We start from the raw sequence: 20,901 nt of genomic DNA, 5'->3' as shown, positions 1-20,901 counted from the left end.
AATACAAAAATTAGCCAGACGTGGTGGCAGGCACCTGTAGTCCCAGCTACTCGGGAGGCTGAGGCAGGAGAATGGAGTGCACCTGAGAAGCAGAGCTTGCAGTGAGCCGAGTTCGCGCCACTGCACTCTAGTCCGGGCGACAGCGTGAGACTCTGTCTCGGAAAAAAAAAAATATATGTATGTGTATATATATATGTGTATATATATACATATATGACACTGGACTTTCAAACCTTTACTCACAAAGCAACAGCAAATGTCACAACCTATAAAGAAAATATGAAAAATTCATGTTTTGGGGTTTGTTTGTTTTTTGTTTTTTTTGAGACGGAGTCTCACTCTGTTGCCAGGCTAGAGTGTAGTGGTGTGATCTTGGCTCACTGCAACCTCTGCCTCCTGGGTTCAAGCGATTCTCCTGCTTCAGCCTCCTGAATAGCTGGGACTACAGGTGCGTGTGCCACCACGTCCAGCTAATTGTTGTATTTTTAGTAGTGGCGGGGTTTCACCACGTTGGCCAGGAAGGTCTCCATCTCTTGACCCCGTGATCCGCCCACCTCGGCCTCCCAAAGTGCTAGGATTACAGGTGTGAGCCACCGTGCCTGGCCAGAAAATTCATGTTTTAAGCTTTTAAGTTTTTTTTTTTTCTGTAGGCGTAATGTCAAACATGATGAAAATTAACATACTTATTAATACATAATGACTACCCTGGAAGGAATCACGGAATTCTCCAGCCCTGCGACTTCAGCTATGACCTACAAAGAATGCTTACCCCAAACCCAGCACACCTTTCTGTACTGTATCATGATCTAGAGTAAGCAGATAGAGGAGGAGGAGGGTTTTTTCTATAAACTCTGTGAATCAATTTATTCAACTAATCTATACTGAGTACTAATTTAGCAGAAAGCTAGCACTATACACTAAAATATTCGTTCTTGAGAATAATATGTTAATATTCATTTCTTTATTGTCCATTTTCAGAAGGCAGCTAAAGAAAAAGAGAGGGTGAAAAAGTGACTTCAAATTCTTCTATAAATTAAGCCAGGAAAGTGACATAATAGAGCAAAAAGAGGGAACAGATTCAAGTAGAAACAAAAACAAAAACGTGAGGATATATCCCCAGTGCTTAGAATGGTGCTGGGACATAAACGTCATTCGGTAAAGTTGGTTTTAAATGGATGATGAATATATTTGGAGTCAGAAATAAGACCCACTGCTTCACTTGTGCAACGGATCCCATCCTGTCACTGTTTGAGCTGGTATCCTCTCTCCTGCGTCACTGATTCTTCCCACTTCACAGAATCATTCTTACTAGCATAGAACATGCTGAATAATGAAATCACATTAATATATTATTTCATAATTCACTACTCAGCAATGAGTTATAAAACCAATACTTGACTCTACATTCTTTCTTCAGCTACTATCTGATTTTTCTGTTACCTTTGTTGTAAAAGTCCTTAAAACGGTTTTCTGTACTTTGGTTCACATTCTTTCTTGAATCTACTCCAATCATGCTTCTAACTCCATCATGCCACTGTAACACCTCTTGTCCAAGGTCAACAAGATGGTCTCGAGATGATTAATTTTCTGTCTTCATCTTATTCAACTGCTCAGCAATATTTGATCTTCGTGATCATGCCCTCCTTCATAACACACTTTCCTCCTTTGGCATCCTGGACTCTGTTCTCTCGTGGTTCTTCTAGCCTTCTGGTTCTTCCTTCTCAGTCTCCTCGTCTTCTCAGCCTCCAAAATTGTGACTTCTCAGGGCTCATTTCTTGGGATATTTTTTTTTTCCCTTGGTACAATCTCTCCCTATAGGTGATCTCATCCAATCTCAGGGCTAATACACAGGCTGACAATTTTGATCTCTAATCCTGATCTTTCTTCTAACTTCAGATTTATATATCCAACAGCTTAAACATCTATAAGCTTAGCATGTCAAACATCGAGCTCTTACATTTCCTTCCCAGACCACTCCTCCAGCAGTTTTCTTATCTCTCTAAATGGTACTTCCATTTTCCATTTGCTTTGTCCAAAAATCTTTGACTTCTGACATCTTTGGCTCTTCTTCTCACATTCCACACATTCAGTCCATTAGCAAATTTTGTTGATTCTTTCCAAATGTCTTCAGAAAGTAGTTACTCTTCATCATCTCTCCTGCTATACCCTTTTCCAATTCACCACCACTTGGATTACTGAACTAGTGCTGAACTCCTCTATATTCTACTCTTCATAATTTACCTATTGTTACACAGTATTAGATCACAGCACTATAGACACCTACATCTTCCATGGGTTCCTCTCTCATTGAGTAAAAGCCAAAGTCCTTAAGAAAGAATATTCAAAGACCTAAATGATCTGAATCCCTTTCTCCCACCCACCACCCCAGCTTCATCTCCTATCTACCATATTTGGCTAAACATTTTCAATCATATTGGTCTCCAAGCTATTCTTCAAATATGCCCCAAACATTGCAAGCTCTGTGGCCTTTGTGCTTTCTGCCTCCTTTCCCTAAATGTTCTACTTCCAAGAGGGGTTGCTAAGTGCTTACTACATCACTCCAGGTCTCTGTTCAAAAATCACCCGATTTGTGACATTTTCCTGACCTTCTCCATATAAAATAGCTCCTTGGCCTATAATCCCACATCCTCCTCTATCTTCTTGACCTTGCTGTATTTTTGTTATTACTGTGGGACATATATATTTATTGACTATTTGTCTAGTGTCCATCTCTCACTATCAGGTAAGAACCTGGTTTTGTTCATTATTGAGTCATCAGTGACCAGAATATGCTGGTTCATATTAGGCACTCAATAAACACTTGCTGAATAAATGAATCAATTGTATTACCATCATTATCAGTATTATCTTCATTACCTAAAGGCTTAGGTCTCAAGGACTGAAGCAGAGCAATTGCCTGCAGTGCTCTAAAATGGAGCAAAACACAACCTAAACCCAGGTTACCTTGTTGGGAGGGAGGCCAAAATACAGCCAGGACACACTGAGAGGCGGATATGTACTTTATGTGCTAAGGCCAGAAGAGGAAAATCATTTCATACCTCAACATTTGGATTTCAGTAAACACTATTAGCATATGGCCACAAGCAGCTTGTATTCCTTACAGAGCACATTTATTAGAAGAACTTTGTGTTATTCTATTTCATCCCTAATACTGTAACCCACAAAAAGGGAATGCTATATGAATAACTAACAGAAGCAAAAGTCAGAAAAAGTTAGGAGAGAAAGTGATTTCCTTAAATTGGTCATTTAAAATCTTCTATTATTATTATTATTATCTTGCATATCATACATCAACAGTGTTTTCCTTTTTCTTATCTTGGAGCTATTTCTTTATCATATTCCTGCTTCGAGTAGAAAGAAAAAAATACACCCAAACGGTAATTTTAATAATCTAGTCACAAGGGTTCAAAAATCCAATAAATAAATTTCAGGGTCTTATCATTTTGTATTAAAGCAACTTATTACATAAATGACATTTTCCTTTGGGAGATGTGTGCATTCGTGTTTGTCATTTTTAAAATGGAAATAGAATCATAATGTCACCTTAAAATGACCAGATTTAGAATAAGAACTTTCATTACATGGGAGGAGTAAAAAATACAGTAAAACAAGATGATATGTATATACGAGAAAATGGGCATAAAGAGATCAATGGAAAGTGAACAAGGCACAAATTTAATCACACAAAGATCTAAGAATTAATGTGTCAGTTGATAACATTTCAGCATATCTTTTGGCTAATCAGAGTAAAAGTATAGATTCGCATAGGAATAGAAATTTGAGCAGAATTATAATTCAAAGAAAGGGCTTGGCTCAGAAAAGTAAAACACATAAAATGATCTTAAATAGTATGGTCTTCATCTGCATTACTTTTTTTTTTTTTTTTTTACTACAAGTCCTTATTTTTCACTTTTATTAAACATAAACAAGATAGTTTGTAATTCCTTATGATTCGATGACTTGAATTTAAGATTAAGTTAATTTGTAGTTTAAAAACTTTCTCAGGTCAGTCGAAGTGGCTCACGCCTGTAATCCCAGCACTTTGGGAGGCCGAGGCAGACAGATCACCTGAGGTCAAGAGTTCGAGACCAGCCTGAATAACATGGTGAAATCCTGTCCCTAGTAAAAATACAAAAATCAGCGAGGAGTGGTAGCATGCACCTGTAGTCCCAGCTACTTGGGAGGCTGAGGCAGGAGAATCGCTTAAACCCAGGAGGTGAAGGTTGCAGTGAGCCAAGATCATGCCACTGCACTCCAGTCTGGGCAACAGAGCGAGACTCTGTCAAAAAAAAAAAAAAAAATACGAAATACAAAATTAGCTGGGCATGGTGGCAGGCGCCTGTAGTCCCAGCTACTTGGGAGGCAGAGGCAGGAGAATCACTTGAACTTGGGAGGCAGAGGTTGCAGTGAGCCATGATCATGCCACTGCACTCCAATCTGGGTGACAGAGCAAGACTCTATCTTAAAAAAAAAAAAAAAAAGTTAGTTGGTTGTGATGGCAGGCACCTGTAGTCCCAGCTACTTGGGAGGCTGAGGCAGGAGAATCACTTGAACCCAGGAGGTGGAGGCTGCAGTGAGCTAATGCCATTGTACTCCAGCCTGGGCAACAAGAGTGAAACTTGGTCTCAAAAATAAAAATTAAAATTAAAATTAAATTTTAAAAAATTTGATTATAAAATCTATCAGAAATTTAGATAAACTTCCTAATAAGTTAAAAGCAATATTATACTTTAGATACTGGTAGTGTTTGAAAAAAAATTTAGTTAAATGTGAAGATAAAACTTAATTTAATACAAATGGAAACAATGTATGCACTTTAAATGTCTACTGACAATTAAAAGCAGACAGTGGTGGTGGGGGAAATCCTGTGATAATTGGTGCAACTCTGATACTTACCTATAATTTTATTTCAAATATCTACCTCACTAGAATTTGAATTAAGCGACTCACTATAGGTTATCCACTTACCTTACAATGGTCATACTGGAGCTGTAAGGCTGGAACATCTCCTCCAATAGGCATTTGTTTCTTAAGCTCTTCATCTTTCATATTCAGCCATTTGATCAGTTCTTCTAAAGACATCAGTAACCTGTTCCACTTCTCAGCACTGGCCTCCAAATGGGCCCTGTTGAGAAATAATAATAATAATAATAATAACCACATTTAAGAAATGCAAATTACATTCACAAAATTATCTACCTTCCTTTAGCATAATAATCTCATCTGACCAAGTAATGTTTACTTCCACAAAAGAGAGTGATTCCTTGCAAATACATATGTATATATATGTATTTACACATATGTATACACACATACATCCATTTCCTGTAAGAAACAGCTATTTTGAATAGGCTATAATATTCAGAGGATTTATTGGTAATAACTATCAAAATTTAAAACACAGACCTATACACCACGTAGGCTTTCAAGAAGGATGTCCATGATAGAATGTAAAATTATAAACCAAGTTTTAACAGTTGGGCAAAATCACTGAAATACTTTATACTCTTATTTAAAGGTGAGGTCTTTGTTTCAATAATAATTTCTGTATTTAACACAGAAATGCACTTTCAGGTTCTTAGATTATGAACTCCATAATCAGGGAAATGTTTAGGAAATACATTTTTATGTGGTTAAGTTTCCAATAAGAGTAAAGGCCCTTGAGAATAGGAGTGTAAATCTACGCACATGTTCCTTTTTCGCTCTTGTTAGAAGCCCTGGTGAAAGCCCACTTATCCAGCCTCAGGCCCACTGTGGGCTGGATTTGAAAATATGAATCATTCAGAAACAACTCCAGTGACTCAAGCAATCGAACTGGACTCGACTCAATCCTGCATCACCCCAGAGGGCAGATTGTGAATATGGACTTATGCCTTAACTTGGGGAAATGGAATTACTGTGACTCTCCATGATCTTTGAAGTTTAGAGGTGTAACAAGTAACATGTCTGCCTTTAATCAGCATATGCTGATTTTAAAAAGTTAAGTGTGAAATAATAAAAAAAAAGTTTAAATTCAGAACGAACTTCAAAGTATTTTGTAAATCTCTGAGAACAGTATGATTAGAAAATTTATTTTCTTGTATTTACTATCAGTTCTATTTATTCCACAGGTGCTACAATTGAACTCATTTTACAAAACTGTGGTTTAACAAGGTCCTGATTCTGCTTGAGCTCCAGCTTTTCTGTGTTCATGTTGATTAACTTTAGGTCAAATACGTAATTCCCTTTCTCTGAAAAACAATAATTTCATTTGTCACAGAGCAGAACTAAATAATTTCAACTATATTGACTAAAAATTCTCTCTGTAGTTATAAGCCATTTTGCAGCAAATAAATTTGACTGAGCTACTGCAATTTATTTCCAATATTTTTAATTGCAAAAGCCAGCTAGAAATCAGATGTTCTCAATCAAGAAGCACTTGAGTGTCTCCATGTGCAAAATATTTATACATGTTCCCTGTCTTTTATTTCAGATGATTTGATCCTGCATCTTCAATGTCTGTAGTTTAACTCATTAATCAATAACTAAATCACACATTATATTCCTTTGAAATTGAGTTCCAAACACTTACCGTATTGAAATGCCCACAAATGTATTTTTCAATACAGTCTTTTTTGACTGCACAGAAATAATGAAACTGATCACTGAAACTCACAGTATTTAGAATCTGAAGAACCATCTATTAATTATAAGGATGAAGACAATACTTTTTAAAAGAAATGCTGAAGTGGCTTCGAAATAAAAAAAGAAAACGTTAGTATTTGTGTGCTTCTCTGCATCTTTGATTTCCCATAGTAAAAAGCAAGTTGATCTGGCAGAATCTTTGTCTGGCAAATCTGTTCTGGTTAATCTCAAATAGATTATAACTATGTGTTTAGTGGATTACTACCATATGCCCAAATAAATGCATGCTTCTGTAGTAGCCTTCAGTATTCTAGTTTCATTTGAATTCTTTCATCTTGAAAGATGAAAGCCTTTTCTTGGGCAACAGGTCGAATGCTTTGTAGGAAGAAACTTTAAATTTGTGTTCAGTTTAGTGGTACTTTCTCAATTATCCTACAAACATTTTAAAACTTAAATTTCTCTAAGATTATTGATAACCAGTGATCATCCAGAGTTTCAAAATCTTCACTTAAACATTTCTTTATCAAACATATCTGTGGGCATTCATATTTTTAGACAACTGGCTTATTCTAACATCTTGGCTGCTTCAGTTCACTCCTTTAGTACTTTGATATGTACAAAGCAATAAACACTTTTATTGACTGTATTATCAACCTAGGATGATGTCGACTACAGAATATCTTTTACACAAGTTACCCCTTTTAAAAGTGAATCAGTTTTTACAACTCTATAAGCATTTTTAAGTGACCAGTTATTCTTAAAAAATGTAATGCAAAAACGTGTTAGAAGGTAAAGACCCATAAAAATGGCACTTCATCATTTAAGAATAGTAGAAAGGAATTATGGAAGTAACTACAAACCAATAACTGTTTTAAATCAGCAAAAGCCTCTGCCTTTCAAATAAACTGCATCTTCAAGCAAGTTATTATTCCTTCTCCCAGTGTACAGCTATAAAAGGAAATAGTGTGAGTGAGTGTGAGAAGGAGCACTGGTTAAAATAAAATACAGTTTTTCATTTACTCAGTACAAGCAAACATTTATGGAGCACTCACTCTGGTAGAGATATCCCATCTTCTGTTGTGTAATGACTACCCAGAGTCAAATGTCCAGTTTGGCATTCTTACTACAAAAGTACGTACATATACATAGTTTTTGGTTTATGGTAAAATCTCCAAACTATAAATTGGGTTATAATGAAAGAAAATACCTTAATTAGTCCAAGAATAACAGGCAACTTTAAAAGATTATTCCTGCTCCCAGGAAACGAATTAAGACATATTAGGAGAAAAGAGTCAAGTCTTCAGAATTCAGTCTGACTGTGCTGAAAAGAACACCAAAGCCGTGATTCCAATATGGTAGACACCAGTAGCATGTGGCTATTTAAATTTTAATTTAGTATAAATACAATGAGTAAATTTTGAAATTCAGGTTATCAGTTGCACTGGTCACATTTCAAGTGCTCAGTAGGCCACTTATTGCTAATGGCTATTATATTAACCAGTGTAGATATAGATAATGTTTATCATTGGAGAAAGTTCTACTGGAATGTGCTACACTAGATAAACCAGAATAAAAAAGACAGCAGTTGAATCTTCCTCTATTAGATTTGGAAAAAAAAAAAAAATAGTAGTTTTACAATATGGTTAGGAAAACCAACTACCTAAGGCTAAATATAGTGTCAATGACATTGTAAAATGTGGTAACATTAGATTTAAATGATGATGTTAAAGGTTAATCTTCTCTAAGGGCTTTTAAAAAGGTGCCCTGAATTTTTAAGAGACTCATAAAAGAAAGGGAAGATAGAATTTTATCTTTGAACTCTGTTTTCATTAAATTTGACAATTTTGCTGGCCTTTGAAACCATGTTAATAAAGGTCTATATTAAACATCGTTATGCTGATAAATGGATATTTAATTAACATAATCTCAAATTAAATAAGTTTAACATTAAAATTTAAACCTATGTCATCCACAGCACAGAACGTGTCAGTGTGATTCCAATTTACATTTTTCCAGCGAGTAAAAAACATAATCAAAGCTCCTGACAGCCTGTCTTCTAGCTGACGTTTCAAGTCAATAGCATTCTTCTCTTATACAGATTGAAGTGAAATTTATCATTGTATGTATTGTTCTAGATGGTAAAAAAGATGTAGCATGTTGGATTTTAGTATTTAAAAAGTTTAATCACAGCTATCCAAAAAGACTGAAAAATAATGTTTAAGATATTAACCTGTGGTATTGGAGCCACATATTATTACGTTGTTCGAATGGCCACACCATGGTAAAAGAAGGTAATACCTGTGAAACGCTTAGGGTAGATCTAGCATATAAATATTCAATAAATATTAGCTGTTATTATGATCTTGGCAGACATTTTGTTTTTAAAAAAGTATGATAAATCAGAGCAAATGTTCCCTGCTATGACATTTTATGCTATAAAAAGTTTAATATCAACTTTAGCACAATAAAAGCATAATGTGGAATACAGAATCAATGCATATTAAATGCTCCAAGTAGTATAAAGAGTATCAATCAGATGGCCTCATTCTCTTTTTTGTATTTTTTGTATTTTTTTTTTTTTAGTAGAGACGGGGTTTCACCGTTTTAGCCAGGATGGTCTCGATCTCCTGACCTCGTGATCCGCCCATCTCGGCCTCCCAAAGTGCTGGGATTACAGGCTTGAGCCACCGCGCCCGGCCCAGATGGCCTCATTCTCAAAACAAACAAACAAAAAAAATGAAGGCCACCTGCAGAGAGAGAATTTGGGGACTAAAAAGAATCAAAATCTGTTAAAATAGGCATAGTGATATCAGAGCGGAACTGTAGGAGACTGAGACACACACACACACACACACACACAAAACATTTGAAAGATCAACTTATCCAGGAGCTGGTTTTTTGAAAAAAAAATTAATAAAATAGATAGACTGCTAGCAAGACAGATAAAGAAGAGAGAAAAACACAATCAGAAATGACAAGAGGGATATCACCATTGATCCCACAAAAATACAACCATCAGAGAATATTATGAACACCTCTATGCACATAAACTAGAAAATCTAGAAGAAATGGATAAATTCCTGGACACATACACTCTCCCAGGACTGAACCAAGAAAAAAATGAAACCCTGAACAGCCAAATAATAAGCTCTGAAATTGAGTCAGTAATAAATAGCTTACAATCCAAAAAAAGCTCAGGACCAGATGGATTCACAGCTGAATTCTACCAGATGTACAAAGAAGAGTTGATATCATTCCTAATGAAACTGCTCCACAAAATTGAAGAGGAAGAACTCCTTCCTAACTCTCTATATGAGACCAGCATCATCCTGATACCAAAACCTGCCAGAAACACAACAACCACCAAAAAAATATTCAGGGCCAATACCCTTGATGAACATAGATTCAAAAATCCTCAAAAAAACACTGGCACACCAAATCCAGCAGCACATGAAAAAGCTAATCTACCACGATCAAGCAGGCTTCATCCCTAAGATGCAAGGTTGGTTCAACATCCACAAATCAATAAATGTGATTCATCACATAAACAAAACAAGACAAAAAACACATGATTATCTCAATCCATGCAGAAAAGGCTTTCAAGAAAATTCAACACCCCTTAGGTTAAAAATTCTCAACAAACTAGATATTGAAGGAACATACCTCTAAATACTAAGAACCATCTACAACAAACCCACAGCCAACATCATATTGAATGGGTAAAGCTGGAAGCATTCCCCTTAAAAACTGGCACAAGACAAGGATGCCCTCTCTCACCACTCCTTCAACACAATATCAGAAGTCCTGGCCAGGGCAATCGGGAAAGAGAAAGACATAAAGGGCTACCAAATAGAAAGAGGGGAAGTAAAACTATATCTGTTTGCAGGTGACAAGATTCTATATCCAGAAAACTTCACAGTCTCAGCCCAAAAGCTCCTTAAGCTAATAAACAACTTCAGCAGCATCTCAGGATAACAAAATCAATGTGCAAAATTCATTAGCATTCCTACACATCAAGAATAGTCAAGAGAAGAACCAAATCAGGAACACAATCCCATTCACAACTGCCACAAAAAAATAAAATACTTATGAATATAGCTAATCAGGAAAGGGAAAGATCTCTACAAGGAGAACTACAAAACACCGCTCAAAAAAATCAGAGACAACGTAAACCAATAGAAAAACATTCCATGCTCATGGATAGGAGGGATCAACATCATTAAGATGACCATACTGCCCAAAGCAACTTATAAATGTAATGCTATTCCTATAAAACTACCAATACTATTCTTCACAGAACTAGAAAAAACTATTTTAAAATTTATATGAAACAAACAAACAAAAAAAGAGCATGATAGCCAAGGCAATCCTAAGCAAAAAGAATAAAGCTGGAGGCATCATGATATCTGACTTGAAACTACACTACAGGTCTATAGTAACCAAAACAGCACAGTACTGGTACAAAAATATACACGTAGACCAATGGAACAGAACAGAGAACTCAGAAATACGGCTATATGCCTACAACTATGATCTTTGACAAAGCTGACAAAAATAAGCAATGGGGAAATGATTCCCTATTCAACAAATGGTGCTGGGTAACTGACTAGCCATATGCAAAACATTGGAACTGGACTTCTTCCTTATACCATATACAAAAATAAACTCAAAATGGATTAAATACTTAAATGTAAAACCCAAAACTATAAAAAAAAAAAAAATCCAAAAGGCAACTGAGGCAATACCATTCTACACATAGGAATGGGCAAAAATTTCATGATGAAGACACCAAAAGCAACTGCAACAAAGGCAAACATTTGATAAATGAGATCTAATTAAGCTAAAGAGCTTCTGCACAGCAAAAGAAACTATCAACAGAGTAAACATACAGAATGAGAAAAACTGTTGCAAACTATGCATCTGACAAAGGTCTAATATTGAGCATCTATAAGGAACTTAAACAAATTTACAAGGAAAAAACAAACAATAACATAAAAAGTGGGCAAAGGACATGAAAGGACTTTTGAAAGGACTTTTCAAAAGAAGACATATATGCAGCCAACAAGCATGTTAAAAAAAAAAAAAAACTCAACATCACTGATAATTAGAGAAATACAAATCAAAACCACAATGACATACCATCTCACACCAGTCAGAATGGCTATTAGTAAAAACTCAAAATATAATAGATGCTGATGAGGTTGAGGAGAAAAAGGAACACTTTTACACTATTGGTTCATCGATTGAGGAAGACAGTGTGACGATTCCTCAAAGAACTAAAAGCATAAATGCCATTTGACTTAGCAATCCCATTTCTGCGTATATACCCAAAGGAATATAAACCATTCTGTTATAAAGACACATGCACATGTGTTCACTGTTCACTGTACATTCACTGTAGTACTATGCACAATAGCAAAGACATGGAATCAACCTAAATGCCCATCAATGATAAGACTGGATTGAAAAAATGTGGTACATATACACCATGGAATACTATGCAGCCATGAAAAAGAACAAGACCACGTTCTTTGCAGGAACAAGGATGGAGCTGGAGGCCATTACCCTGGGCAAACTAATGCAGGAACATAAAACCAAATATCACATGTCTTCACTTATAAGTGGGAGCTAAATGATGAGAACACATGGATACATAGAGGAGACCAACAAATACTGGGGCCTATCAGAAGGTGGAACATGGGAGGAGGGAGAGGATCAGGAAAAATAACTATTGGGTACTAAATTTAATGCCTGGGTGATGAAATAATCTGTGCAACAAACTCCCATAACACTAGTTTACCTATATAACAAACCGGTATATGTACCCTGAACTGAAATTAAAAGTTAAATAAAATAAACATGAAATCTAAATGATAAATAATTAAAAAATAAAATAGACAAGGTGGTGAATATAATAGAAAATCATTGAAAATAACAACACCAATTGTAAGTAGAAAGTATCAAATTATAGCAGGACCAATGTTACCATTTTTCACTTTCTAGTGCAACACTAGGCAGAGTCCAAGATTAAAGGCAAGGGATAGAGAGGGTGTGGACATTGGAATGTCAGAGACTGGGAAACAGAAGAAGTTAAAAGGGGAAAGGAAATTCAAGGTCCTGACACTGCTGAAGTATCTTATGATGGGCTCCAAACTAGGTAGAGGGGATTAATGGAGTCTGAAAAGAGAAAGGGTTTGATCAACTAAAGATTAGAAGAAAGATGCGAAAATTCAGGAAAAAAATGAATAAACATTTAAAAGCTGCAGAATCTGACAGTTGAAAATATCAGAGGATGTGCATTTTCATATAATCAAGTTGGGGCCAGGTGCAGTGGCTCAGGCCTGTAATCCTAGCACTTTGGGAGGATGAGGAGGGTGGATCACTTGAGGCCAGGAGTTCGAGACCAGCCCAGTCAATATGGCAAAACCTCGTCTCTACTAAAAATACAAAAATTAGCTTGGCATGGTGGCATGTGCCTGTATTCCCAGCTACATGGGAGGCTGAGGCTTGAGCATCACTTGAACCTGGGGGATGGAGGTTGCAATGAGCCAAGACTGCACCATTGCACTCTGGCCAAGGTGACAGAGCAAGACTCTGTTTCAAAAATAAATAAGTAAATAAATACATAAAAATCAAGTTGAAATACTGTAGATCTAGCATATAAAGTGAATAAAACTTTTTTTCCCCCTAGATGTTGGATTGGAAGCATTGTTAGCATGCCTCTTCCACTTGGAAAGACAAAATAGTATATAGAGATTCATACTGTGAACTTATTTCCAAGAAGCAACACAGGAACTTAACAAGGAAAACTGACAGACACCACAGACCGTTTGAAAGCAGCAGCAGGCTGCAGCATACATCATGAGCCAGGCCAAAAATTGTAAGTCCCCAGAGTGTGAGAAAGGGAGAAACTGCCTACAGGACATACACACCCACTGGGGAACCTGGCAATCCAGGTTAGGGAAAAGGCCTTAACCCTACCCAGCTCCGGAGCTGATGTAGTGAGCAATGGGGAGTACATGAGAAGGAACCACATTGGGATGTGCTGTGTGTGCACTCCCAGTCTCCAGAGGGATGAAGGGAAGTCATTCCTGATTCTAACTCATAGGGGACCTCGTGGAGGTCAGCCAGTTAACTCAGGCAGGGGTCACAGGTTGACAGAAGCTCCCAACTGAGATTCCTGATATAAACTTGAGTGGGCACAGGAGCTGGGTGCCCTTGCTTCATGGGCAGATGAGGATGGGCATGGCCTGAAAACCCTGCAGTTTCCATCTCCACTGGGAAGGCTTATGATCTAGGCAGTCTTGAGTTTGAGTGCAGACTGGCTGGAACTTTGCTAGCTGTTGCTGCTAGTGGAATGCTGCAGATGTGAGACCCGCCTTGCCAAATGCAGGGGAGCTAGGTGGGGTTTACCGCTGCTGGCTACTCCCCATTTCTCATTTGCACTCTTTTGCATAGCAGAGGCAACTGTGCTCCTCCTTGTAACACTACCCCAGCAGCCAACAAAATGTCCTCCAATCCCCACAAGGGCTGCTGCTTGCGTCCGCCTGTAGAGAGCCTTGCTTGACCCACCTCCCTACTGGTTTTGCCCCTTCACCCCTCCTGGTAGCTTAACACATACACAAAAAAACCCCAGAAACTTTTGGGAGCTCTACGGCCCCTCCCATTGCTTGGGACACCAGAGTACCTCCCCTGGGTAACATAAGGCAAGCATAAATCCCACCACTACCACCACAGCCAGTGCTCTTTTCCAAGTGCCACCTCCTAGCTGGAGGCCAACTGACACAGTCCATGATAGCATCTCCAAGGAGAATCACACTGCACCAGGAAGGGGGAAACTTGTGTGACCTCGGCTGTCACCATCACCTGCATCACCCAGGCTAATCAGGAGGCCCTGAGTCTGCCCACGTGACCTGTTCATTACTGTTACACATGGCATGTGAGAAAGCCAACACACTAAGGCTATTTATAACCAAGGAATATCACAGAGTCTACATCACTCCTCCGCAACCCCCCTCAGAGCTGGTGCTGGCACTCACTGCTGTGAGACTTTGGGACAGGTCACATCACTGGATCCCTTGCAGACATTCCCCCATACCAGCTTGAACTGCGGCAGTCCAAATGGGTTGCTAGACCCAGTGGAGCAGCAGCATTCACAGTAGTCTGGCCCTCAGGGATTCCTACTCCTAGGGGAAAGAGGGAGTGCTCCAAATCAAGGGAGCAACCTGTGACACAAAAGAACGACAAAAGAATGAAGATGGCAGGCCTTGAGTCCCAGACATTTCCACCTGTGGGAAGTTTCTTTCAGCAGAGGCATGGGTGTAATGCTGGGCTCAGTGGAGAAAGTCTGTAGCTCTGTCCCAACAGTCAGGCAGCCCTGGTGCTCGTGAAGGGTCTTGGAGAAGGGGACTTATTCTTTCCTTCACCCACCATAACAGATACACCTGGAGGCTTCTCCCACAGGAGCCTGGCATGGGTACACCTGTAGACAGCCTTTCTAGAACAGTGGGGTGACTGTATCCCCACAAGAGGAGTGCCCTCTAGGTTCAGGCTTTCATGAGGGGTGGAGTCACAGTCCCTCTCCATGTGTAACATCAGCATTCCTACAGATGGAAAGAGGGACCTGTGTCATCTGAATAGCCAGGAAACTGGGTCAGGAGAGTGACTGGGTGGTGGGGCTTTCCTGCTGGCCTGACAGGAGGGCTAAGGTAGCTTCCTCCCTTTTCCCTGAAAAGATCTCAGCGCATTTCTGAGATACCCCCAGCTGCCTCTGTTAAGGCTGGGACCTCTGTGCATCACTAGGTATTACATTACCCACCTGTTTGGTTTTTACTCAAGGACACCTCCACTACTGGCCTGAAACTTGAACTGTTCAACCAAGTAAGTGAAATAAATGAAATGCTGGATAAAATAAATAAGTGCACACGCCATTGGGGAATGAGGTAACCTTCAAGAGACCACTGACATTCCAATGCCACAGGAGACAGTGAACCTGCTCACACACCAAGCACATTACTACTACAATGAGTATCTGAGAAAGCCATCATACAAAGACTCCATAACCAAGGAACTCATGCAGAGTCTTTACCCCTGAAAGCATGCAGAGCTGAATTAGGTTACAATAAACTAGAAACATTAAAGTCACATGCTCAAGGAGAGAAAAAGAAATAAAGAACACATAGTCGAATCTAAAATAAATTCAAAAATAATTAGAATAAAGTCTTCTGCAGTGAGAAGGAGCCAGAAAAATAATTCAGGGAATATGAAAAAGCAGGGTTCTATAGCACCACCAAATGATCACACTGGCTCTCCAACAATAGATCTAAACCAAGACGAAATCTTTGGAAATACCAGATAAAGAATACAAAAAGATGACTATTAAGTTACCCAAGGAGATACAAGAGAAGAGTGAAAAACAACATAAAGAAATTTTAAAAACAATTCAGGATATGAAGGAAAATTTTTCTAATGAGATAGATTAAAAAAATCAGAACTACTGGAAATATAATACATATTTAAGGAATTACAAAATGCAGTGGAAAGTTTTAATAATAGACTACACTAAGTAGAAGAAAGAAATTTCAGAGCCTTATCAAAAGTCTGTCGAAAGTCTGTCGAAAGACAAGGCTTTTAAATTAACCCAATCAAACAAAACTAAAGAAAAAAGAATGAAAAGAAATGAACAAAGTTTTCAAGAAATATGGGATTATGTAAAAGGGTCAAATCTAAGAATCACTGGTGTTTCTGAGAGAGAAGAAAAACCAAATAGTTTCAAAAACCTACTTGAGGAAATAACTGAGGAAAACTTCTCTAGCCTTGCTAGAGATTTAGACATCTAAATGCAAGAAGCACAAAGCAATCCTGGGAGATTCACTACAAAGAGTACATCACCAAAGCATATAGTCATCAGGCTATCCAAGGTCAACGTGCAGGAAACATTTCTAGGAGCACTGAGACAAAAGCATCAAGCGATCTATAAAGAAAAACTTACTGAACTAACAGAAGTGTTAGCAGACTGCTAAGTCAGACTCAGTAGAAACCTTATAAGCCAACAGGAATTGGGATCCTACCTGTAGCCTCCTTAAACAGAAAAAATTGTCAGCCAAGAATTTTGTATTCAGTAAAACTAAGTTTCATAAATGAAGGAGAAGCATTTCACATAAGGAAATGCTGAAGGAATTTGTCATATGCATATATATTTAGGATTGTAATATCTTCTTGTTTGACTATTTCATTATTATATAATAACGCTCTTTGTCTTTTTTATTGTTTTTGCTTTAAAGTCTGTTTTATCTAATATAAGAATAGCTACTCCTCCTCACTTTTGGTTTTCAATTGTATAGAATATATTTTTCCACCTCTTGACCTTAAGTCTATAAGAATCCTTATGTGTCGGGTGAGAAAGAGAAAATCTTCCCTAACTCATTCTATGAAACCGTTATCAACCTGACACTAACATCAGGCAACAACATACCAAACAAAAATTACAGACCAATATCTCTGATGAACATAGATGCAAAAATCCTCAACAAAATACTAGTAAACCAAATCCAACAGCACATCAAAAAGATAATTCACCACAATCAAGTAGGTTTCATCCCAGAGACGCAGGGATAGTTCAACATATGCAAGTCAATAGAAGACCAGGCATACAAGAAGTGCTAAAAGGAGTTTTCGGTCTTGAAACAAAAGGTCAATATGCCCCAGAAAAGAACCTTTTGAAAGCATAAATTTCACAGGGCCTATAAAACAATAACACAATAATGAAAATAAAGTATCTAGGTGACAGTAAACATAACTGAAACAGTACCTCACATCTTAATATTAACATTGAACGCAAATGGTCTAAATTTCCCATCTAAAAGACACATAATGGCAGAATAGATAAAAACAAACCAAAGTATCTCTTCAAGACACTCACCTAACACATAAGAATTCTTACAGACTCAAGGTAAAGTGGTGTAAGAAAATATTACATGCAAATGGAAACCAAAAGTGAACAGTAGTAGCTATTCTGTTTTCCTTTTTTTTGAGATGGCGTCACCATGCCCAGCCAGTAGTAGCTATTCTAATATTAGATAAAACAGATTTTAAATGCAACAACAGTTTTAAAGAAAGACACACGGTGAAACCCCGTCTCTACTAAAAAATACAAAAAAAAACTAGCCGGGCGTGGTGACGGGGTTTCACCGTGTGTCTTTCTTTAAAACTGTTGTTGCATTTAAAATCTGTTTTATCTAATATTAGAATAGCTACTACTGGCTGGGCATGGTGACGCCATCTCAAAAAAAAGGAAAAAAAAAAAAAAAAAAAAAAAGAAAGACAAAGAGCCGGGTGTAGTGGCTCATGCCTGTAATCCCAGCACTTTGGGAGGCTGAGGCAGGCGGATCATGAGGTCAGAAGTTTGAGACCAGCCTGGCCAATATAGTGAAACCCTGTCTCTACTAAAAATACAAAAAATTAGCCCAACGTGGTGGCAGGCATCTGTAATCACAGCTACTTGAGAGGCTGAGGCATGAGAATCACTTGAACCTGGGAGGCAGAGGTTGCAATGAGCCAAGATCGTGCCACTGCACTCCAGTCCAGTTGACAGTGTGAGACTCCATCTCAAAAAAAAAAAAAAAAAAAAGACAAAGAAGGGACAAAGAAGGTCATTATGTAATGATAAAACGATCATTCCAACAAGAAGATATTACAATCCTAAATATATATGCATCTAGCTCTGGAGCTACCAAATTCATAAAACAATTACTACTAGACCTAAGAAAAGAGATAGACTATAGCACATTAAGAGTGGGGACTTCAACGTTATACTGACAGCACTAGGCACATCATCGAGGCAGAAAGTCAACAAAGAAACACTGGACTACAACTGCACTCTAGAACAAATGCATCGAACTGATATTTACAGAACATTCTACTCAAGAACTGAAGAATATACACTCCTCTCATCAGCACACGGAACATTCTCCAGAATACAAAGGCCACAAAACAAGTCTCAATTAATGTTTAAAAATCAAAATTATATCAAGCATCTTCACAGACCAATGAAACAAAATAGAGAACCTAGAAATACAGCCAAATGCAACCAACTGACTTTGACAAAGCATGCAAAAACATGAATTGGAAAAAGGACATGCTATTCAACATGTGATGCTAGGGAAACTCAAAAGTCACATGTAGAAGAGTGACACTGAATCCCTATTTCTCACCACATACAAAAATCAACTCAACATGGATTAAAGACTTAAATCTAAGACCTGAAACAATAACAATTTTAGAAGAAATCCTAGGAAAAACTCTTCTGGAAATTGGCCTAGACAAAGAATTTATGACTAAGACCCCAATAGCAAATGCAAATCTAGCAAGAACAAAAATAAATAAATGGGGCCTACTTCAACTAAAATGCTTCTGCACAGCAAAAGAAATAATCAACAGAGTAAAAAAAATAACCCACAGAATGGGAGAAAATATTTGTAAATGATGCACCCAACAAAGGACTGATATCCAGAATCTACAAGGAACTCAAATTAGTGAGAAAAAACACAAATAATCCTTTAGTGGGCAAATGGCATGATTAGACATTTCTCAAAGGAAGATATACAACTGGGCAACAAACATATGAAAAAACACTCAACATCACTAATCCTCAGGCAAATGCTGGTAAAACCACAATGAGATAGTACCTTACCCTGGCCAGAATGGCCATAATTAAAAAGTCAAAAAACTAAAGATGTCGATGAAGATGTGGTGAAATGAGAATGCTTACACACTGGTGAGAATGTAAATTAGTACAATCCCTAAGCAGATTTCTCAAAGAACTAAAAGTACATCTACTATTTGATCTAGCAATGTCACTGCTAGGTATCTACCAAAAGGAAAAGAAGTCATTATGTCAAAAAGACAATGGCACTCATATGTTTATCACAGCAGAATTCACAATTGCAAAGATTTGGAACTAATCTAAGTGTCCATCAATCAATGAGTGGATAAGGAAAATGTGGTATGTGTATACCACGAAATATCACTCAGCCATAGAAAAGAATAAAATAATGTCTTTTGCAGCAACTTGAATGGAGCTGGAGGCCATTCTTCTAAGTAAAGAAACTCAGGAATGGAAAACCAAACACCACATGATCTCATTTACAAGCGGGAGATAAGCTATGGGTATGCAAAGGTGTACAGAGTGATACAACGGACATATGAGACTTAGAGGTGGAGGAGGTTACCAGGGCAGTGAGAGATTAAAAAAAAAAAACAAAACAAAACAAACAAACAAAAAACTACAAAATGTGTACAATGTACACTACTCGAGTGACGAGTGCACTAAAATCTCAGACTTCACCACTATACAATTCATTCATGTAACTAAAACCACTTGTACCTTAAAGCTATTGAAATTGTAAAACTTTTAAAAAATAAATAAGTAAAAAATAAAAAGGAACTGGATAAAACTATAAAGTTACATAATAGTAGATAGATAGGTCCAGTATATAATAAGCTAATGAAGGAAGGCACCCCCCTGGATAAGAGTCATAACTTCAAGGTGAAGGACAGCTGTTTTACTGATGAGGTTGTAAACAATTCTTATTTGATTTGATACAACAGAGGGCTCTTTACTAACTAATAGGGCAAAACAAATTGCATTCGGATGCACATGGCCAGGTCGAATGTAATAAAATAAAATGTGTACTCTGGAAAACAGTCTGCCCTTGATCTCCTGGAGATTGATTATCTCAGGGATGCCAAGATGACAGGAAATGTTAACTGACTTCCAGTGTGACCAGGTCTATGGGACTTAGAACAGGGATAAAGGCATTTACAGGTAAAGTAAAAAGAAACTTGGAAATCAAAATATAAAAAGTTATGAATATGGATATTGCCACCAACAACTGTAGCTGAGAAAAGGATAGAGAATGAAAGGTAAATGTGGCTGAGCAAGGTGGCTCACGTCTGCAATCCCAGCACTTTGGGAGGCTGGTGGGTCACCTGAGGTCAGGAGTTTGAGACCAGCCTGGCCAATATGATGAAACCCCATCTCCACTAAAAATATAAAAATAAGCTGGGTGTGGTGGCAGCTGCCTATAATCCCAGCTACTCGGGAGGCTGAGGCAGGAGAATCCCTTGAACCCGGGAGGCGGAGGTTGCAATGAGCTGAGATCGTGCCATTGCACTCCAGCCTGGGTAACAGAGCAAGACCCTGTCATACAATAGAATAGAATAGAATAGAATAGAATAGAATAGAATAGAATAGAA

The 20,901-nt window shown here is 37.7% G+C and overlaps 1 protein-coding gene across 9 annotated transcripts in view; it reads right to left on the bottom strand.

Moving 5' to 3' along the window:
- Window positions 1–20,901, bottom strand: part of UTRN (utrophin) — a 580,797-nt gene that overhangs the window by 153,243 nt on the left and 406,653 nt on the right. For all 9 annotated transcript variants that reach the window (XM_023183788.2, XM_023183779.3, XM_023183783.3 and 6 more), the window contains one exon: window positions 4,990–5,146. In XM_023183788.2, the coding sequence (XP_023039556.2) occupies window positions 4,990–5,146 (157 nt within the window). The remainder of the gene's footprint in view (window positions 1–4,989; window positions 5,147–20,901) is intronic.

This window comes from Piliocolobus tephrosceles, chromosome 5 (genome assembly GCF_002776525.5).
Source record: "Piliocolobus tephrosceles isolate RC106 chromosome 5, ASM277652v3, whole genome shotgun sequence".
Lineage (NCBI taxonomy): Eukaryota > Metazoa > Chordata > Mammalia > Primates > Cercopithecidae > Piliocolobus > Piliocolobus tephrosceles.
Note: the sequence above shows the minus strand (reverse complement) of the source record. Positions and strands in the feature narration are given on the sequence as shown.